We start from the raw sequence: 22,878 nt of genomic DNA, 5'->3' as shown, positions 1-22,878 counted from the left end.
AACAGAGTGGAGCTGCGACAAATATGAAATTGAGTAATACAGGGTCAGTGGCCATCTAGAGCATACACCTGCAAGGATAATGAGCTCGGTTAGTGTGAAATATCACAGCAAAACTTCTTTCTAAAAGTGGTTTGTGGTTCATTGGGCTGATGTCAATATTTACTTACATTTTTTACTTAACTGTGCATTTAGTAACATGAGTACATCTATGTGTCTATGTTTGTGTTCCAGGTACAGCTCTCTCTGTATACCTACCTTTCTGCTGAGTTTATTGGCACAGCGACCATCTACAACACTATTCGTCGGGTGGGGACTGTGCTTCAGCTCATGCATACGCTGAAGTACTACTACTGGGCTGTCAACCCTTCAGAAAGCAGCGGCATCACACCAAAGGGTCTTGGTGAGCCTATGAAGCATCCTAGATCATTTTGAGCAAGTTCTTTTTTTCTCTCTTTGATGTGGATTTAGGATTTGATTTGATGGGGGTTGCTGTTTATGTAAACTCTTTCTCATCCATCCGAGGGCTCATCCACAAGAAGCTCGGTGTTTTCGTAAGCAACTCATTGGTACCGAACCAATCACAGTCATTGTGTTCAGTCAAAAGCCTGCTATCAAAGCGTCTTCCTGAAATGGCAGCAGCTCCCCCTCATTTGAAATGACTCATCTCCACATGGAAGCGCTTGCTTGTCAGCTGTTAGGACCGTGGCCATCACAGGAGATGACAGTGAAGCAGACACACCATATCAATATTGTCATCCCACTCGGGTGCTTAGTGTGGGTGTTAGGTCTCTGAAACCTGGGCCAATAGCATGACTGGCATTCTCAGTCTGTGAAACAACAGCATGTCACCAAGCAGGCTGTGCTGGGAGTGAAAGTGCCCTTGAACTGTCATTTCCTTTTTGCTATCCATTATTCTTTACTGAAACTATCTGTGTCACAGTGTAAGATTTGTTTTATGTTGGATCGTAGAGCTCACTTTATACTGCACCAATGCCCAATGAAATTTACTTGCTGAAGGTTGAAGCTTGTATTCTGACAATGACAATGTCATACTTGTTGTACAATCAGAGGCTGTTTTCTTCCAAAAATCATGCTTCTCTACCCCCAGCGTTTCCTGCGGCACTGATCATTTCTTACTAATTCTGTCGGGCTGTTGCAGAGCTGGCTGAATATTGCAGTGTTTTGTCTGTATATACCACATCAAGACACTTTGCCTGCGTCCATGATACTTTACCAATGGGTGTGATCCTAACTGATATAATTCTAATAGTGGTAGTGACATACAGGCTGAGTTACGCTCATGATTTCTGACTTTATTTAGTTCCAAATCACATCAGCTCACACCAGGTAGTGTCCCTTATTCCTTCCTTTGTAGATCAAAGGATGTTAACAGGATTCAAGTAATGAAAGTTCATCCTAGAGATGTGGGCCAGATTAAAGAAACCCTGAATCCTTGACCTTTACACTGAGGAGTTATTGAGGCATTTCTGATGCCATGATTTGGGTACTATTTTTGTTTTTAATAAAAAAAGAAAACAAAATTCTAATTATTAAACAGAGTTATCTGTTTTAGTCATGAAACATTTCTATCCTGATGGGAGCAGTTTATAACAGATCATGGGCCACAAGGGAGCATTTAATGAGTATGAAATTGTATAAATCACATGACTTTTGCAAGTGTTGAAGCCAAAATCCTATTAGGACATTTTTCCCTTTTAATTCTCATGTCTTGTCTTGAGTTCATGTTCTAGGACAATGAATTCTTTTCACCCTACTCCGACAAGATTTTATCATAACCTGTGTGTTGAACACTCCGTTCACCAATTTGTAATAACTTACTGTGATGCTAAAATAGCTTGTTTAGGACTTGTTTCTGTCCTAAACGTAGGAACTGTAGTTTTTTTTTTTTTGCACAAGATTGTTTCAAGAGCGAGTTTCCTGTTTAGAACTACTCTGACTTACGATTATATCTGACTGTAATTTGATTTCGTGTACCAAATGAGAGAATGACGATGAGATAAACAGGTAGGAGCCATCCAAGGATTTCAACTCGTGTGGTAAACAGTCAGCAGAGGTTAAGAATAAAAAAGCTCCAGATTTACCAGTCTATCCCAGACTTTGACTTACAATCATGGGCATTGCCTTGTGACTCAGATAATTGAATGCCTAGATGAGGCTCCTTCACAAGGTGTCTGTGTTTAAAGGGGACAGAGCTGAAGTACACAGGGAAACTAGAAAGTCTGTGAAATTCTGTTTCGGCGTTCCATCATGCATCAGCACAAAATTAAGACTGATCCAAAAAGTACACTGGAGAAATATAAACAAAAAAATGCATTTTAAGTGGCACATGCAGCAGTCGCCGCTCAACAAAACTGTGAATAAAAAGAGGTGTGACAAACACATCCACATCTGCACTTACATTTTGTAGTCCATACTTGTCAAGCACATTCCTCTGCTGAGTTGGTTGTTTTTTTCGCTAAGCTGTCCCTGAATACAGACTTTACAAAGTGCAATTATGGTGCTGATTGTCGTTGTGTGCCTGGTAGACTGTAATGGGCTGAAATAATGGTTGAGATTCAATGGAAGACCTCTCAAATGGATCACCTTTTTGCTGTACGTAATTTTCCGAGTGAGTCTGGTTTCATTGATCTGTGCATCTTTTGGCAATTCAGTTTTTCTCTGTCCTCCTAAACTGAAAAATGACCAAACAAAGATGCATACAAAAAGGGAGAGAGCCAAGCGGATAATGAAGTGTTCAATTATAGGACACAGAGAGGGCGTTTAAAACTGATTTCCTCCAGCTACTCGTTCTTTTTCTGGGAGTGCCTCCCCCTTTTTTTTCCCCTCAGGTCTTAATAGAGAGCGCTATCAAATTAAAGCCATGTATCATTCGGTTATGCGCAGAATCAGTGCAGACACTCATAGACAGTTGCTCATTGCTCAGCTTCTGTCAGTCTGTGACATGTACCCACAAGCCAGCACACAATTTGTCTCAATCTATATCATTCTCCTTTTGTCTTTGTCTCTGCCTTGACTGTTTTACTAAATAATGAGTAATGAGATGGGCAGCAAAGTTTCTTGGCCATTTACCACATTCACTTTAATGTTATCCCCATTATAAGAGAAATCACCAGTTACAGACATGCAGGGATGCTTCAGAGGAATAATACGATCAAGAGTTTTAGATGAATAGTTTGTGCGTGTGCGTGTCGTCCTTAAGGGTAAACCACCATGTATCTTTGGAGAAGGCTTTCACTTCTTTCATTGGTGTGCTGTCACATTTACAAATTTATACCATGAAAACTCAACAGAGCACATGAAGGGAAAAAAAAGGTTTTAATATCTACAAACATTTGTCTGTAGCCTGTCTGCGTTCTGTTTACAAGTCACGTTTGAACAATCTTTGGTGGAGGAAATATGTGGCGAGAAGAAGAGGGATGGCATTACATTTACCATCATGCTGTTTTCATGCACGGAGTGGATCTGACTAGGTAACTGAGGGGCACTATGCACACTCGTAGGATAGCAATCTGGAAATACGACTTATTACAATGTTTGGTTTGGTATGTTATAAAAATCTAGTTCTAAGTTGTCCCAGTGCAGCTGCAACTTTAAGGCATTTTTCAGACAGTATTTACAAAAGAATCACATTTATGCAGTAAAACATCAATATAGAGCCACAAGTTGCTTTACCCTTTAGTAAGGGCAGGACTGAATTGCAGTCTGTCCCTATGAAATGTTTTCTTATTGCAGTTTAAAGTGATTATACTCTACACGCCATAACAAAAAAGGTTAAACCTGGGTAAAAGATGCAAAAGCAACTCATGGCTAAATCTAAAGGAAAAAGTGAGTGCTACTGCAGATTATTACATCATGTCAGAATTTGTTTGTTTGGAAACATTCACTCAACAAATTAATTTACTCACTATTCTATTGAAACCCTTGTAACAATAGACGTCACACATGTTTTTGTGCATGCCATAACTTTGTTATTATCATCAGTCATAACCTGAAATTAGGCTCCTGCATTAATCACATGGACATAAATCGCTTTTCAATAAAGGCTTTCTCCTTGTGCCCTTGAGGAAGTAAAGCAATCTGTAAATGAGAAACAAGGGCCGTTCAGAGCTGCTGAGCATAATTGGTTGCGAATAACTGAGATGCGGCAGCTGTAGTAATAATGTTCTTATCGTCCCTTCTATGTCAGACTCTGTCCCTGCCCTGGGTTTTTTGTCTCTCCCTCTATTAATCAGTGTCAGGATGCAGCAGCACTTACCATCATCCTGCAACCTCAGGGAGCCTCATCATTGATTACATTGACCGGTTGTTGAAGCAGGATGGTCAGTTGTCTACTGCGGTTGTATCTGTCATCGTGGCATGGTCACCATTTCAAATGAACATGTGTTCTGCCAAGGTGGAGGTTAGAGTTTATCAGGGCTGAGAGGAGAAGAAAGACAATGAAAAAAGTATCAAATTTTCCATTAAACACTTGGTTTTTTGTGTTTAACGCTGTTACTGTCATTTCTTACCTGTGTAAATGCAACAGATTTTGTCAGTGTACCTTATTGGCTACATAAGATGTATAAGAAATGAACTGTAGATATAAATATGTGTGTGCATGCACCAGATTTCCTGCCTTTGTGCTACAGTGAGAGTTCTGCTAATCCTAAGGGGATTGGCTTGTATTGTCATAGACGGTAATGTATGCCACATCCTGTATATTCTGATGTGTCGGTCTGAATAGCTCTGTATTGTTGTGATCTGCCTGTTGCTGGAGCCCATTAGAGTGTTTGCTCATGAAAACATGTTTTGGTTAATACTGAAGAGCTTATGATAATGAGCAGTGGCTGATTGTGTCAACATTAATTCTTGTGCCAGCCAAATCACTGCAACGGGAGCAGCTCTTTGATATGACGGTTAATCAGCGTTTTTTGTCATTCCTGGCGTTCTATTTTATTTACACCTGGTGACAGCGCTTAGCTCATCACATGTTGACTAAGTTAGAATGTGAGGCTAACTTCAGAGTGCCAAAGTGACCTTAAGTTGGCAAAGGCATTTTGCGTAGATTTAATGAGATGTTGGCAGGTGTGATGGGCAGGTGTGACAGAGGTGACCTTGGGCTGGCTGCCTGGGTACTGTGTTGTGGCCAAGGCTACGTGGGATACACAGAGTTTGGATGCTGTGTGGATGATGAATACGTTTAAGATGAATACTCCAAATGAGCCCTTCCCAGGCTTAAAGCATAAAGCCAGAGTACGTGTTCTGCTCTGATGACAAAGTGGGAGATTGGCTGTATGCCCAACACTAGGTTGTTGGTGAAACTTTTCATCCACACACTGAAGGTGAATCCAGTGAATCAATAAAGGACATCATAGACCAAAAACTGTAACAACAAAACATACCCAAAATAAATCTAAAAATAGTCACTTGCGCTTTAAAAGGCTCCCAAGCTTTTTCTCAAAAGCCCAGAGGAGCAGAAAATATGACTTTAACGAGAGAAATATTTTAAGGTTATTAAAAAACATCAAAAAGGAACGGATAAGGCACCAATAAAATATTAAAAATTGAGACAAGATTGGAAAATAAATGACAGGAATATGTTTTATTTGGTTCCTGTACCTCCTTTCTCATTTTTATCTCTCCTTTCACAGATGGTCCAAGGCCAACCCAGAAAGAAATAATTTCTCTGCGGGCATTCATGCTTCTCTTCCTCAAGCAACTCATCCTGAAGGTATATTCTACCTGTCTTTGTGCCTCATAGCTCCTCACACGGCTGCACTGAGAAAATATGGAGATCGCTCCTCTGTTATCCTATAATGTTATCCTGGCCTGCTCCTTAATAAATTCAGGAAACTAGCTGGGCATGAAAAGTTTAATGGATTCAGTAAAAAAAAGAAGAAGAAGAAGACAGTTTTAATAATTATTTCATCATTGCGTGAAGATATATTTGTGAGTTTCAATTTTACAAATTGCTGTTTGTCTTTGCTTCAGCTAGTTTTTCTTTATTGCACGCAGGTAAGTTGACATGTTGCTGCTTACATCCTATGATATTATGTTTCTGCAGTTAATTATCGTGCTCGCATCCAGGGGCAGGGAAGAAGACATATCAAATTTTAACACAGAGTAGAAATCAAGTTTGGAGTTATCTGTCTGTTCAATACGGTTTTGTTGCAGAAACGAGGTGCATCGATCGTAAACCCGTTCAGAGTACAACAATGAAAATTGACACTGAGGATGCCAAAACTCTTGTGTTTCACCTCAAGCAATTTCAAACGAATCGATGGAAAATCATAAAAGCTCTGAAGCCTTTTTTCAGCCTCTCTAATATTTAATTTTCTTTGCGCTCTTTCAGGACCGAGGTGTGAAGGAGGATGAGCTACAGAGCATCCTCAACTACTTGTTAACAATGCATGAGGTACCTCTGAGACTCTCGGCTTCTAGCAAATTAACTCAGTGTGTTATTGTATCACTTTGCTGCTCTAAGCTTCGAGGTCACAGTGCATTTTCATAATTACTCATCTAGAAGCGGTTTGTTTTTATTTTAACACTTTAACTGCCAAATTAGTTTATATCTAACTGACGTTGCAATTTCTGATGTGCAAAAACTGGTCCCTGCTCTCGTACTGATTTTTTTAAATCTTGTATCAGAGCCTCAGTTGTATTCTGTGATTGCAGTTTGTTTAAATTCTGCCTTTACTGCACTTTTATTAGTCTTAATAAGGAATCTTTTTGTTTAGAAGAAAAGCTGTGCTCTCTGCTTTTCTAAAACTTTCTTTCTCCACTGGATTGACTGCAGGACGAGAATCTGCATGATGTGCTGCAGCTGGTGGTGGCCCTCATGTCTGAGCATCCAGCCTCTATGATCCCTGCTTTTGACCAGAGAAATGGAATACGGTAAGCCCCTCAGGGAAAGACTCTTTGCTGTTCAGGCACAAAATGAAGAGGTGATTTCACAAAATAAACCTAAGCACCTAACGCTTGTGCTGATGCTGTGTGCCCGTGTGGTGCATGAATAATTCATATGTTCAACTAGGGAAAAAATATGCATAGGAAAGTAACAATATTACCATATTGATTTCACTGTATGTGATGATCAAACTTGCCCGATGTGATCCTATAAAATATAAATGCACACAGTGTAGCATTACAAGTGAGTTCTAAGGAAATTGCTTGTGTTTTCTATAGCAGATTTTGATGCTAATGTAAATTCATTCTGAGAGGAAGTTGTTGTCAGCTAACTGCTGCAAAGCCTTTTTATCATCAGGGCTATACTCTGTCAAGACCATGTACTGTCGTTTTCACTGCTTGTTTATATTGCAGGGTAATCTACAAGCTCATGGCCTCCAAGAGTGAAAGCATTCGCGTGCAGTCCCTCAAAGTCCTTGGGTACTTCCTTAAGCATTTGGGCCATAAGTGAGTTAACATAACTTTGTAATTCCACACGCTTATGCATTTTATAGTGACTAATCTAAAGCTTAATGAAACTCAATATGTAATGTTGTAATATCTAATATGCAATTTAAAAATTTCCTGAGACTTCTTACTTGATTTAAATTCAATCCAATCCCCTTTAGGATGAACTTTCTGTGCACCTCTGGACTGCTTACATAACTATTATTGTCACATGCTGTTGATTTAACTTCTTTGTTAAACTGGCCCATTGCTCATATCAGGGGACAAAATCCCCTCTGTGCCAAAGCCTCCATGTGTCACATTATGTAAGGAGCATATCTTTGAGCATACTCATCATCTGAGGTTGTGCATTGAATTCAGCCCACTTCCACCCCCCAGATTGAGGCTACAGTACCAACCCAAAGTTCCACTCTACCAGTCTAATGTGTTTAAAGGCGAGGCGTGCTTTCATGCCATCGTGCAGTGCAGGAGCACACAGCAGTTTGTTTTTTTTTTTGTTTGTTTTTTGCATCAGCACAATTTTCACTCTACTTACCAGATTTGCCTCCCTGTGTACTTCAAAACCAAAAACACAATAAAGTTAAAGAGGTGCTGTTTTTACACAGTGGAGGATTTCCACTATGCAAAGCAATTGCCCAAGCAAAGGTGTCCAGAATGATCTAAAAATAGCAGGAGTGCTGGGAGCATGGCAGGTGGTGGATATCTTGGCTTTTTTTTCGGTTAGAGTCCTGGAACTTTTTTAATCATGCCTCCATATAAAATGGTTTTAGTTTTGTTCATGCCCATGTCCAATTCAAGATTTCATAGGCTGGTGAGATAGAAAAAGAAAAATTCTAAATTAGGTTTTGGAGAAAGAGGAAGTATCATCTGTTTCTGCTACAGGGAAGAGCCAAAAACTCTTGACTTGATGCCAGCTTTGCAAATGTGGGTGCACTTCCTTGTTGAACACCTGAATTCTTGGCAATTTGCCCGTAAACCATTAATTCACTTGAGAAGGGTAGAAGAAGCCCAAGTTACCGTCTCACAGTGTAAAATAAATAATAAAATACTGACTAGGATGTCAGCATATTATCAGTATTCTGCACATTAGAGGGGAAAGAGAGTGCCTACGGGTAGAAAGCTTATGGTTTAAAATGCAGGTTGCAGGGGAAGATATGCGGGTGGTGAGTTAACAATAGCGGTGCATCAGGTAGTGTTACTGGTGCCTGCTGAATAGAAAGAAATGGCAAGCATAAGCCTCAGGCGCAATTGAAAAGCCTAAATCCTCACGTTGCCCTTTAATAGCTTTCGCACAAGGTAATGCACAGTGGCAGTTCCCTATAAGCGCTAGTGCAGCTCATAATGAATTAAAAGGATTTTCTTGAGGTTATGAGTCTTTAATAATAATTTGATTTGTTATGTATATTCATTAGCACGGTGATGGTAGATATTGCTATTCTGTCTGGGTCGATGGGTCAACCCGATAAACAAATTAATTTGTATTTTGGGCCCAGGCAGTAGAAGAAAACTGGAAAAAAGAGCATGAGAGAAAGCAAATATAAGATATTTGCAAATTTTTCAAGTGCAAGTTTCACTCAAATCCCAGTTTTTGGTAATAACTTCAACTGCTCACACCGTAATCATAAAATTAAACATTTAAAAATCCTTGTGAATATGAAATGGGAGGTTTATAGCTTCAGATCTTAATGTGCTTACAGCTGTACAATTTCCTTATCTTTCTAATAGCAGGGTATTTAATCTTTTTTCACTGAATAGCTCACATCCAATTCCCATATTTTAAACAGTGTGCCTTCTTTATAATATTGTCTCAACTGTTAATTTAAAGTGTATTCAGGGAAAAAATAGAGTGTCATTGTCTGGATTTACATTCATGAAAGCATTGACAACAAAGCTTGTTCTTCTGCTTTATGGTGATGGTAACTGACTGTAAAGCTCAGCATGCTATGCATCATCACTCTGCCCTTTTCTCCTAAATTTCCATATTTATACAGTTGAGAGAAATGCTGCTCTTTCCCAGAGTGTTCAATTTGCCAGCCTCTATAAAATACAGATTTTGAAATTTATTAGGAAATTTCCAACTTGTCTTTAGTCAGAGTAAAGCAGCTTTAGGTTTGCATTATGACAGCAGTCCTTATACTTTTTGCCCATGCAGTTTGTCACTGTTGAACCAATTCACCTGTGGTATGCCTCTGTTGCATCTTGGAGCCTTTCCTAGTGACAGGATAACTTCGTTATCTTACACACCTCCAACAAAATTCCCCCAATTTATGACAGCAGGCAGTTCCTGACACTTGTCTCCAGAGCCTGGCTCCCTGTGGGTGAGAACTGGGAAGCAAGCTGACGGCACTCACTGATCCTTTCAGTGGCTTAGGGAGCTCTAAACAAGCCACTTTCCCATTATGCCGGTGTGTGTGTGTTTGTGTGTGTGTGTGTGTGATTGTGTTTATCTACAGGAGGAAGGTGGAGATCATGCACACACACAGCCTGTTTACTCTCCTGGGAGAGAGGCTCATGCTACACACAAACACTGTGACTGTGACGACCTACAACACTCTTTACGAGGTAACAAAACATTTTCCACTCCAATGTGCTAGCATTACTCCAACATTGGTCTTTATGTACAGTATGTGTGACTGACGTCTTTTCATCGCCCTCTGCGCCAGATTCTGACGGAGCAGGTGTGCACGCAGGTAGTTCACAAACCCCATCCTGAGCCTGACTCCACTGTCAAGATTCAGAACCCAAGTGAGCCTGTTCTCTGTCACAGTCTTTTGCTTTCCAATGTACATGATTATCTAGCAGCATAGATAATACCTGCACCTTTTTGTGTTTGGATGGATGTGATATCAGTGATTCTCAAGGTAGTGGCAACTTTATTGAAGAGCTCTGCCCCCAGCACAGAGCTGATGGAGGTTCGCCGCCTCTTCCTTTCGGATATGATCAAACTGTTCAGCAACAGCCGAGAGAACAGACGGTGAGCAGAATCTAGCCACCTTCGCCCTCCCACGCCATTAATTATCCTGCTGGTTAATGTATCAGCCTATTAAACATTACCATCTTTAATTAATGCTAAATTATCTTTGGACGTGCATGTGTTCTCCAGCAGATGTTTCTATGACAGTTTTTGGCACTTGCTCATTTCTTCTTTCTCGCTTTTTCACTCAAATTTGTCCTTCTCATATCCGTATGCACACTATCTTAGTGCACATAGCAATTAGATTCCCGACCCTAGGAAACCTCTGGCCTAAATCAAGAACACTAATTAGCCTAAATTAAAAGGTCAAAATGCTGTGGCGTGTCAATCTGTTGATGTAAAATAAAGAAAAAAGTTCATGTTTTTTGTACTCTGCTCATTTTTTAATATTGGCAATAAAATCATTATAGAAATGGTCAAATAAACATGATGTGCTCTTTTGGTAGAAACAAGGATGTAGGAAAGAAGCAGAATATTAATTGGTTTAAATTATTTTATATCACCAGTCCTAATTAGAAATGTAAAACTAAAGGTAAGAGGATTAAATACTTGCCCTACGCAGATTGTATTAGCTGACTGATGTGCCTTTTGCAGGTGTTTGCTTCAGTGTTCCGTTTGGCAGGACTGGATGTTTTCTCTTGGCTACATTAACCCTAAAAGTACTGAAGAGCAGAAAATCACGGAGATGGTGTACAACATCTTTCGCATTCTGCTCTACCATGCAATCAAGTACGAGTGGGGAGGATGGCGCGTGTGGGTGGACACACTCTCCATAGCCCACTCAAAGGTGAGTGCTGCGTTGTACAGCAAAGAAGAAACACTGACCTCTGCCGTCCGTGGAAACATTGCAATTCATTCAGTCTTGTCTCCGCTGTCAGTTCACAGCTGGCTGTATCATAAATGTGTAGCTGATATTGTTTGTAAAACTGACCTTTTTATAGGTGACATATGAAGCACATAAAGAGTACTTGGCTAAGATGTATGAAGAGTACCAACGTCAGGAAGAGGAGAATATTAAGAAGGGGAAGAAGGGTTTGGTCAGCACCATCTCTGGTCTGTCTGCTCAAGCCTCTGGCATCAAGGGTGTGATTGAGATCAGAGAAATAGATGATAACTCCCAGACACCTGAGAGTGAGACAGAGTATGAGAGTTCAGACTCGCGCAATCTGCTGGCTGAAAGTAAAGGGTCTGAAGAGGGTTTCAAAGGAACAGAGGGTTTGGTAGATGGAGTCCGGGTCGAAGTTCATGATCTCCTGGTGGACATCAAGGCTGAAAAGGTGGAGGCTACGGAGGTTAAGCTGGATGATCTGGACCTATCTTCTGAACCTTTGGGAGTATCTGAAAATGGAGCATTGGTGGAGGTGGATTCCCTGTTGGATAATGTTTATTGTGCTGCTGTGGACAAGCTAAACACCAATGTTAACAGTGTGCTGTTGGCAAAAGGCAGCATGGATGACCAAAATGCAGCCCCTCTCATTACCCTAGATGAGGACAGCATCCCTCACAGCAACAGCTTCCTGTTTGGAAAGGTGGCAGGCAGCATTGAGGACAAGCTACTGCATGAACTCAATCCAAATGAGCCTTTGGTGCTACCCAGCCCAGAGCCACCAGTCCACAACAGTGCCGATACTGAACTGAGCCTTTTAGTCCACATGACACGCAGCTCTTTACCCAGTATCCTGGAGAAGGATGAATTTGAACTACAAACAGCCCTGGAGGGTATCAGCTCTGTTCCCGGTGCTGAAACTGACACCTCTTCTAAAGACCTAGAGGTCACCGAGGGGACAGCGGCAGCTGAATCTGAAGGGGACCTCGTGTCTAATAAGACCAGCAGCGGTGTAGATGCAACAACCAACACTTCTGACACAGAAAAATCAGATGATGGCAAAGACAAGGACACGAAGAAGATTCAGACTACAGCCACCACCCAGGTTAGTGTGAAATTAAATCATGTAGTTCCCTCAAGCAAAATAAGTTTTCTCCAATATTTCGAGATTTAAAAAAAAAAAAGTTTAAATAGAGGAAATGGTAAAAGTTCACTGACATGACCACCAATTTGAAAGCTTTTATCCAGGAGGGAATTATAACTGATAAATGAAATAATCTTGAATTTTAAAAAAGGTAGTGACAGAGTTGGAAAAAGAGAGGAAAGTAAGGAGTGAGGCTGAGGTCACTGTAGGGAAGTGTTAGCCCTTTTGAACAGCTCTATATTAACAGGCCCACAGAGATCATTCTTTTCCCCAACTGCATTTCTAATGGATACAGGAAGGCCTGGTGCACACAGGCGTCATCCCTCTGAGACTCAGGAAACTGGGCTGGTGGAATAGTTGGCTGAGCCAACATGAGGGTAGAAATAGACAAAGCATTATTCTGCAGCAATCGCCTGGGATTTATTCATTGCTCCCCTTATGAGCTGTGCTCCTTCTCAGAGGTCAGGATCTTTTGCTTGGATTGGGTCACTGTGATGGAGGGCTTGTGGGGAGCAGAGTTTATTTTTAAATCTTTTTTTGCTGTTGCGTAATTGCTCATGTTGAATTTATCACCATTGCTTTTTAAACAGGGCTTTTGCAGCACCTTGCTGACTCATTCATCTTAAAGCGGTTTCGTGGTTCCACTGGGCTTGTTGTTGTTTTTGGGGGAGTTTTCTGTACCCGCAGGTGTTAAGAGGTTATTTGAGGACCCGGTATAACCTGGCAATTTATCATTTGCAACTAATAGTATGACAGTAGGGTTATATCTGATTTTGGGCGAGCTATTGATCAGATAAGTACACTTAGATAATGTGTTTCAGTATCTCATGAATCTCACTGACTGTATATGTAATTCCAGATTAATTTGTTTAAGTAATTAACTGGTCTTCAATCAGAGTCTGCATGGCCGCCTGATCACCCAAATGGAAAGGGACATACATGTGGATCTTGGCTTCAGGGGGACGCCCATGACAGAGGAACAACGACGTCAGTTCAGCCCTGGCCCACGCACTACAATGTTCCGCATCCCAGAGTTCAAATGGTCAGCCATGCACCAGAGACTGCTCACTGACCTGCTGTTTGCACTGGAGAGTGACGTCCATGTCTGGAGGAGGTGTGTGAAATGATTTATGTGCGCTTGAGAGCCAGTGAGAGGGAGGGTGAGCATGGTGCACCTAGTGATACTTACCCTTACTACCCCTGTACCAGAACTAACACAAAGTTTGATTACTATTTTAGAGATATTAGATTCTTATTCATCTGATATTTTTGTTTCTTTGCTTACAGTGCAGTAAATTGTCCTGTGTTTCATAGAAGCGAGTAACACATGCTCGCGTTTTTTTCCCCTACCTCTCTTTGCAGTCACTCCACTAAATCGGTCATGGACTTTGTTAATAGTAATGAGAACATCATTTTTGTCCACAACACCATCCATCTCATCTCGCAAATGGTTGACAACATCATTATCGCCTGTGGAGGGATTTTGCCCCTTCTCTCAGCAGCCACGTCTCCTTCAGTAAGTAAACTGACTTTAGTGAAGGGGAATAATGACATCTAGTGGTAGTTTATTAAAACTGCTCCGTCTATGCTCTAACGATACAGTTTGTACCTGTGGGGGCTAAAGAAAAATACTTGTTTGTGTTTATTGATTGGGGCTTTGTTTGTTCAGCTTCATCCTGCTATAATTAATGCTTGAGACATTATTTTGGCACAGTTTCTTATGCTTGTAATTAATTTCCCTGTGTGCCTTTCTTGTTTACTTTGATCTTTCTAGTACAATTATAAGATTTAATTTGCAGTCTTGAATTGAAATTGATTTTGATTTTATTTTTTTCCCCTCTCTTTCTTTTTTTCCATTTGTGCCTGTGTAGAGTACCAAGGTTAGTACTTCTATCGCTATTTTATTTGCTCTCTGTGAATTTTGCGCTATAGTTATAAAAGAATCTGTTGATTCATACTAAATAGATCTGAATACATATGTACTGCCCACGTGTGTGTGTGTGTGTGTGTGTGTGTGTGTGTGTGTGTGTGTGCGCGTGCGCGCGTGCGTGCGTGCGTGCGTGCGTGCGTGCGTGCGTGCGTGCGTGCGCGTGTGTGTGTGTGTGTGTGATTTACTTAAACTCAGATCCAATACTCCTCCAGTTTTTGCTTGTAATTCTAGCTCTACTTTCTTAGACACCCTGTTTAGACCACTTATGAAATATGGTGTTTCCTACTTTCTGGCCTAAATTTCTCTGTGGAAAATTCAGCCACATTCTATACTGTATTAATAGATGTGACATGCCTACCTTTTCACATTTTTTGCACGTTTCCTTTAAATAATCACATTTTAACCACAGCTGGCAGTGAGAATGTGCATATATCAAGTCTCCCTTGTTGCTTCTTCAAGACTGATTTAGAGAACATCGAGGCAACACAGGGCATGTCCTCAGAGACCGCCATCACTTTCCTGTCCCGTCTCATGGTCATGGTGGATGTCTTGGTGTTCTCAAGCTCCCTCAACTTCAGTGAGATCGAGGCTGAAAAGAACATGTCCTCAGGTGGCCTGATGCGTCAGTGCCTCAGACTTGGTAAGATGGTGATCACATGTTTGTGGCCAGAGATGTGAATGAGTAAAAGTCAATGCAGTGAGGTAGCAATTAAATTAACATATCTTTATGTAGTGATTGTATACTGAAAGGTGAATGAGGTGGAAAATACCATGACGGTAGTCTCTTCACATATTCTGATAAATCCTCTAATCCATGACAATCATAAAAAGGTCATTAATTTAGGAATGGTTTGCTAATTGTATACTAGATTGGAGAATGTTCAGGCTTTTGCTGCAGTTTCTATCGGTGAAAAATGAGTCAATTTTTTGGGATTCAGAGCCAGCAGAGAGATTCATTTGCAGTTTGATCAGGTTCTCTTTGCAAATGCTAGCCTTTGTGTCTGTCATTAGTGTCTCATAGGACCCTGTGAGGTGCTCTCTGCCCATGTGCCTGTTTGCATGTGACATTTCATATAATAGAGATCAGATGAATTATATTTAAATAAAAAGGCAATAACAGCCTAAATTCAGAGTTACTAAAATGTGGACAGCTGTAAGATTCATAGTTCAGATGTTTTGGATGAAGTATTTGAAACACAAAGTCAGTCAAAATGTGTCTGTACCTGTTTGTTCCTGTGGGTTTGTGTGTTGGCGAGCCTGTGTTTGCTTGATTGCTGACTCATAAGTTGTGCTCTGGGGGATAGAAAATAGCCTTCAGACTACAAAGTGTCCTTGGTGCAAACATACAATTTGTCATCACAGGCTTCAGTGTGAAATCGGTCTGCCTGCTGATTTTACTCCTGCTATCTTTCCTGACAGCCTGGAACAAATAGTCATCAGAGATAACTGATTCGTTTCAAAGAGTTTGTGCCTTTTATTAACATTTAATTTCCACTTAACTCTGAAATTAGCCTATTTATCTACTGTGTGTGTGTGTGTGTGTGTGTGTGTAGTGTGTTGTGTGGCCGTTAGAAATTGTCTGGAGTGCAGGCAGAGACACAGGGAAAGGGGAAATACGTCTTCCATTCTCAACAACAAGACTCAGGAAATCCTGCATAACGCTACCAGCAAGGTAGGATGTGATGCCACATATGACCTGTCTCAAGTGTCCAAAATATTGCAGCAGCTAGTCTCCTGACTTAGCTGCTAGGAATTAAAGTTCCCTGTTCTGTTTGATGCTCCTTGTTTACAAATCCAAATGAATTATATAAAAGCTAAATTGCCATTAAAGTTGAATAAATGTTTTTTGTAGGGAGGGTAAGCAAGAGTTTGATGCTGTACTGCTGATCTTTGATTCACTAAAATAAAATACAGATCAAAATGTCTTTGTTCATTATTGATAAAAAAAAATTGCAGCCCGTGGGGTGTGAACTGTTTTCCAGTTTTTGAAGTGATTCATGGCAAAAAAGCATGAGAACCACCAGTGAGAGAAAACTTTGACCAGTGCTCATAATGTGACATGCGTAGAGGGACAAACAGTTCTTTGTATCATCTGAACATCCAGTGATGCTAAATCTGACTTTGAACCCACCATATCAGCAGATTTTTTTAAGCTCTATGATCGTTATCTTTTTTCTAATCCCTAAAATAATCTGAAAGGAAAAAACACACATAAAGGTGAGCTTTGATGAAACGGAGTAGCATGTCACGTCCTGTCGTCTCTCTGCTTTAGACAGCCATAGAGACTCTCCCTAGTAACCTGTCTCCCATCAAGGACCCCGATCGCCTTCTGCAGGATGTGGATATCAATCGACTCCGTGCTGTGGTGTTTCGTGACGTGGTGAGTCCAGACATGTGTTTGTCACAAAGGTGAGGTAGTGAGTGTGAAAAGAGGATTTCACCCTGCAGGTTAGCAGGGATGGAATCCACAATATACAATCAACATGCATACAAAGCAAATGTAGAAATATGTTGAGAATATTTACCTTACTCGCTGTGACTTTCATGCTTTGTATGTAAGATACTGTGAGAAGTGTTTAAAACAGCAGCAGTGGATTGTGTCAAAATGCATATTCTGAATACAAAGTGGCATTTTTGTGATACTTCTTTACAGGATGACAGTAAGCAAGCCCAGTTCCTGGCTTTAGCTGTGGTATACTTCATCTCTGTCCTCATGGTTTCCAAATACCGTGACATCCTTGAGCCCCAACGTGAGACCGTCAGAATAAGCAGCCAGTCAGGCCGCAGCATGCGTCAGGAGATCAACTCACCAACCAGCACAGGTGTGGACAGCTATGCCAGGCCTTTCCCTGATTAAACTTGTTTTTCTGCTCAGCTAATCTCAGTTTGAAGTGACTGTCTGATATACACAAATGTTAAGTGTCCTTGGTCCTTCTAGTGCCAGTCTATGAGCGCTCCTCCAATAAAATAACAGGGATATCCTGCTGCACTCCACTAACTCACCTATGATTTATTCATGAGCTCTGCTAATTGCACCGCAGCAAATTAAATGTGGACGCAAGAACACTGGTGCTGGAGATGGTGGTTATGAACTTGAATAGGTATCAACGTTCTGTTTGAAATGAAAGGAAGTACATGCCTCAAGTCATAAATCATACATTAAGTCACATGAAAGGAAATCAGTGGCTGGCTACAAAGGCTGAGCACAATGTCTGCTGCAGTGCCAACTTACTATTATGAAATGCACGAGTGAGCACACTTCATCAACTTTAATTCACACAAAAGGTGAAGAGAATAAAAGAAACGGGAAGAGGAGAGAGGCCAAAGGAAACATGTAAGTTTAACACACAGAATAAAGAAAGTGAAGATGAGCAGCAAGAAGTTAAAAGATGAGAAAACGGCCGCATGCTGGCCAACTACTGTGGGTTTTTGGGGCACTGGAGCCAGGCTTGCTATTTTCAGCCCCATCTGTCAGTCCCCATTAGGCAAGCAATCCACCAGAGGAGAATGGGATCATAGAGGTTGCTGGGAGGAGAGAGGCACACTGCCGCCTTCATAAATTTCACCAGAAAATGGGGGAATTTTCCAGACGGCATGTGGCAGACGATTGTCTGATGGACCAGGAAGCCAGTAGACTTGCTAGCTAAATCAAGCCCTGTTGACCTCGTTAGGGGGCATGTGATGAATATTAATAAGGCCACCCTTGCATCTAGGTTGCCACTGGGTCAGGATGAGCCAGTGAGAGTGAGAGAGGCACCTCTGCATTTTCAGGAAAAATGAAAAAAGACTTGATCCATACATAGACCCTAATTTTAATGACTAAGTTCCCCATGTATGTAGAGATGCACAGTGCAGTGTTTGTTTGTTTTTTAAATTCGCAGAATACTAGCTCAAACTATTAAATAGACATGACTTTAGGCTGAAGAAAGCTGAAGAAAAGGATTCATGCTTATTACCATGGAGGGGGAAAAACATTATCTCACCAGAGAATCAGAACTTGTGGGTAAGAAACTGTCCTGGCATGTGGCTCGTTCTACACATGCTAAATTTACTATTTGGGGACGATTGCAAACCAAACCACGGAATTTATTTGTCCTCACAAATACTGGTATCATATTTACTTAACTTCTTAAAAACCATTAAAAAATACCAATTTCTTCTATGCCAAGAAATTCTATTTGAATTTTATTTTGACACTTGTCAGACTACTGACTGTGTTTTTAAAATGCGTGATATATGGTGCCCTATTTAGTGTAGAGATTGACACAGTTTGAATAATTAACTTGTTTATCCAGTAAACATTACATACCACACATTAGACCGTACTTATTTCTGACTCAGTCAGTCATAAATGAAAAATAATTATGACTAGACTTATCATTTATAATGAATGTACTATATTTATGTTGGTAACGCTAGTCTCAGCCTTTTTAACTTTCAGTTTTCTGTGTATATTTTACAGAAACAGCTCCAACTTTTGAATGCAGTAAAGACCATCTTGTACCATCAGAAGATTTCCACACGGAAAGCTTTCTTCCCCACACAGACTCTGGGATCGGGGAGGAGCAGGTAGCCAGCGTCCTTAATGGGTCTGACGTGGACCACAGCGTTGGAGGGACAAGTGTCGTGAATGACCTCATATCTACACTCTCTTCAGAGGTGAACAAGTCCCAGGAGAGCTTGTCTGAATCCTCTAGTGTGGAGGTGCTGAAACCGACCTCCTCTGTCACCAGCATCAGTCAGCCCAGCAAGGGCATCAATGTTAAAGAGATTTTGAAGAGTCTGGTAGCAGCTCCAATGGAGGGCATGGAGGCTGGGGTGGAACCTTTATCTTATCCAGACCCTGCTGCCAAGGCCCAGGCCATGCTGCCCATGCAGTTTCACTCCTTTGACAGGTGAGGAAGTGAATCATTTCTATGATGGTGCTTCAGTTTTTCTCTGCCAGCTAAACAGCGCCAAGATATTATTGCAAATAATCCCTCCTTTTTCTTTTCAACACGAAAATCAGTGAACACTCTTTATTGAGTTTCAGATTTGTCAAGGTGAACATTTGTTTTGCATTTTTTAAATGAAAGTCACAGTATCATTGGTTTGTCATTACATCACTGGATGAAGCATGACATTTGAACTTTATGTCGACTGTGATGGATTACAAAAGGGTCTGATTTTCATGTTTTTAAGAAATAATAGGAAAGAAAAGATCTTTCCTAAAAAAATCTTTGAGTTGAATCATCAGCGGATTTCTGCCGATATGTTTGGGTGTGTGCAGCATCTTGAGTGGCTACAGAACAGTGATGTAAATCCTCAGGGTTTACCTTAGTCATCCAGTTTAGCGCTAATGGTTTCTAAGTAGCTTGCAGCACTTTTTTTCATTTCAGGCCACTTGTATTGTATTCTTTCAACAAAGCAAAGGATTCCCATGTTTAAAAAGAGTATCTGAGGCATGGTGGGTCTGCTGCAGTTTATTTAAATTCCTGGATTAGATAAAACCACACAGTAATCTTTTTGGATTTGTGTGTTTACAAACCTGCTTCTACAGGGATTTCAAGCATCAGTTCCTCCGAACTCTGTTTCCTGTGGCTGATAAAGTTTTGAAATAATCATTTTTCACAAAGTAATTTAAGTTTGTTTGGCACAAACCAAAACTAACCCTTTCCTCTGGAAACCACTTAGTTGGTCAGAGTTTTTCGCGTTCAGACCTCAGAGAGAAAGCAGAGGACCCACCGGGTCAGGAGCAACAATGGGGGCCTCCCTTCGCCTTAATGCATGCTGTTGCTGAGCTGGGTTGAGGTGAGCTTGATGAATAGGGGAAAAGATGAAGTGGTATGTGGAAACTGGACAGCTTAGAGGGTGGGGGTCTCCTGGGCGTTGATGACAGATTGAACAGAAGTGGCCACGCACCACACCGCAGCCAGCCATCGTCCTCACCGCTCACATCCTTAATGGAAAGTGGCAGCCTGAAATGAGTCGCCGCGGCAAAGTGTATTATTTTTGAAATGCTTTTACACAAAGGCTCCTGACCACATTTACAACTTTGTCTCATGCTTTTCATGTCACTCCCTCTCCAGCCTCTATTTGCTGTGTCTAATTGTTTGCCACCTGCCAGCGAAATGAACTGCCAGCCGTGGACGGACCTTTCATTTGTCTGTCAGGATGAAAATAGATTGGGAGAGACAACATCAAAAAGAAGGAGGGGAAAAATGGCTGAAAGTGGAGTGCACAGGGGCAGCTGTCACAGCGGCCCCTCTGCTAGACACTTTCACAGAGGAGGGGTTTAAAGTCCTCGAAAGCTGTATTTAAATGGATGAAAATAAAATCAAATATTTACTTTTATCATCTGCTAAAGGTCTCCAGATTTCAGATATTATTGGTCCCCTCTCTACATATTTGATTGTTCATGTGAAGAAGAGCAGCGATAACTGTTTTTAAATTAAATTTGCATGTGTAATTTTACCACAGCACATTTGCGCTGCTTTATTCCTTGTATTTCTGAATAAAGTGCTATTAGATTAGATTCCTACTCTAGATCTACAAAGGAGACATTTCTGTGGTCATACTTTACATTGCAGTCATCCCTCACAGCCGCAGACCTCATTAATATTCATTTCAAGATTAATCCTTCCTTTATTCTCCGCAACTCAATTAAGACAATCCTATTAATAAAATATGCACTAGATAATCTATACATGATTCATGAGCACCCGGCTAATGAATTATTCATCGAAAGAGTTTCATGTTTTCTCAACATACTGTAGATCTAATGTAATGCCCAGGCCATGCCAAAGCATGGGCAGGCCCCTGCAGGAACGTGAGGAAGGGGTGAATGTGGCAAACAAGAGGACATTCACAAAAATCCCCTGCAATCAAAACATGAAATCTGTCAATGATATTTCACTGAGAACTATGAAGATCTGCTCAATAAATGATACTTGTCATCAGTGTTCTCCAGAGCACAGCTGTATCCCAGGAGATATTAATATTTCAGGAGGCTTTCAAGCTTTCCTGGCGCTCTCTCGTTCTCTGTTATTCTGTGTGTAAGTTTCAACTGCTTTTTTTCTTTCACTATTATTTTTATTATTGTATGCTTGTTATGTCGTTGTCACCAGGGCTGCACCTTCTGCTTAATGCGCAATTATATCTGCTTTATGAATATTCTCTCTCCGTCAAGACAAAGTAGAGAGGTATTTTTTGGGGGGAAATTAAACATACTTTTTAATATTTTGAGCAGAATCAGTAAAATAAATTACCCAACAGCCTGAAACGCATCCAAGGCAAACTCTGTTTCCCAGGGCATGTTTTACATGATCTGTGACTGTAGATACAAAACAGCAACAACCGTCTGTGTTGTTTTTGTGGAGGAAGGATTCTGGGGATTTGGTTCAGATGACAACAGGCTTAGCTCGTGACAGAGCAAAGGCCTGGCCTGTGTCACAGAGAGTAACTGCAGGAGATTGGACGAGACATTATCTGGCACCTTCACAAACCCAAAGGCCAACTGCAGACCCGATAAGGACAAGCTTTCCTTCTCTTCTCTGTCAGGGAGCTCTTGCAGAGCCAAGTTCACTAGATCATCTTTAATCCTTGGCCAGTCAGATTGCATGTGAACTGAGGAGTCTGGTGGTTTAATGGTGTGCCTGTGCTTTTTCTTTTGTCATTACATAAGGTCACAAGTGTCATTTCCATCCTAAGCAACATGCTTTATTTCCTAAGTTAATAAACAATGTCCCTTTCATCATAATACCATGTTCTGTTTTGTGCAGTAGCTTATATGAAAAAGCCACCCGTAATTTTTGACTTCCGTATGTGCATATTTGTTTTTGATTGTAGCTGGGGGTTTTTTTTAAGTTTTTGGTTTCTTTGATTGCATTTTTATTTTCTATTGTGTTCCTGTCTATCTAGGAACACAAAGTAAAACCAGTAGTAATTGCCATAATATGCCTACACCCTTCATATAGTTTCTGACTGTGAAGCAGATTATGTTCTGTGGCTCTGGATAGAATAAACGCCAAGTAGAGAATTCCCAAATCTGCTTCTGGAAAGTCTTTTGTTCGACTTGGGGATGTTTTCAGGCCAGGCTGCACCAGGGGACCACTGGAGGCAAGAGCAGATGTAAGGGAATGTAGTAGCTCGCTGGCTGGTTCTCATGTTTATTTACTTAAGCCTCATGTGTACATGTGTGTCTAAGTTTGCCTTGCATGCATTACGTTGAAAGATGGAGTTACAGGGCAGGATGTTTACCCTTCAAATGCCCTGACTAATGTGTCCGCATGCTCGTAGTGGCAGGCCCTGCAAGGAGTAAGAGATGCAGATATTTTCCCCCTTAAAACATGAATGACTTTGGTACCAGGTTTGCTCATGCTAATTGCTTTCTGCTATCATCTGATTTAATTTATTTAAAAACACGTCATTTTTTTTATTCCTGTAAGATTTAAACTTGCGTCTTGCTTCATCCATATTTTTTTTGTAGATTGTTTTGTTCCTTTAGTTTTATATCCTTTTTTTTTTAACTGTTACTGTGTTACTTTTTTTTTTTTTTACCTTCTGTTTATTAAAACAAATGACTCTCTCTTTTTGTTAAGCAGAATGTCATA

The 22,878-nt window shown here is 40.8% G+C and overlaps 1 protein-coding gene across 5 annotated transcripts in view; it reads left to right on the top strand.

Moving 5' to 3' along the window:
• nbeab (neurobeachin b) overlaps positions 1–22,878 on the top strand; it is a 201,460-nt gene that overhangs the window by 69,179 nt on the left and 109,403 nt on the right. For 4 of the 5 annotated variants that reach the window (XM_026191619.1, XM_026191618.1, XM_026191616.1 and 1 more), the window contains exons 13-30: positions 232–400; positions 5,652–5,731; positions 6,353–6,415; positions 6,797–6,894; positions 7,321–7,413; positions 9,867–9,975; positions 10,077–10,158; positions 10,264–10,387; positions 10,982–11,174; positions 11,329–12,318; positions 13,254–13,471; positions 13,720–13,873; positions 14,229–14,237; positions 14,747–14,927; positions 15,841–15,959; positions 16,560–16,667; positions 16,941–17,109; positions 18,750–19,182. In XM_026191619.1, the coding sequence (XP_026047404.1) occupies positions 232–400; positions 5,652–5,731; positions 6,353–6,415; positions 6,797–6,894; positions 7,321–7,413; positions 9,867–9,975; positions 10,077–10,158; positions 10,264–10,387; positions 10,982–11,174; positions 11,329–12,318; positions 13,254–13,471; positions 13,720–13,873; positions 14,229–14,237; positions 14,747–14,927; positions 15,841–15,959; positions 16,560–16,667; positions 16,941–17,109; positions 18,750–19,182 (3,392 nt within the window). The remainder of the gene's footprint in view (positions 1–231; positions 401–5,651; positions 5,732–6,352; positions 6,416–6,796; positions 6,895–7,320; positions 7,414–9,866; positions 9,976–10,076; positions 10,159–10,263; positions 10,388–10,981; positions 11,175–11,328; positions 12,319–13,253; positions 13,472–13,719; positions 13,874–14,228; positions 14,238–14,746; positions 14,928–15,840; positions 15,960–16,559; positions 16,668–16,940; positions 17,110–18,749; positions 19,183–22,878) is intronic. The other variant, XM_026191617.1, reaches the window with a different exon arrangement.

Source organism: Astatotilapia calliptera, chromosome 14 (assembly GCF_900246225.1).
Source record: "Astatotilapia calliptera chromosome 14, fAstCal1.2, whole genome shotgun sequence".
NCBI classification, from domain to species: domain Eukaryota; kingdom Metazoa; phylum Chordata; class Actinopteri; order Cichliformes; family Cichlidae; genus Astatotilapia; species Astatotilapia calliptera.
This window is presented reverse-complemented; position numbering and strand designations above follow the sequence as displayed.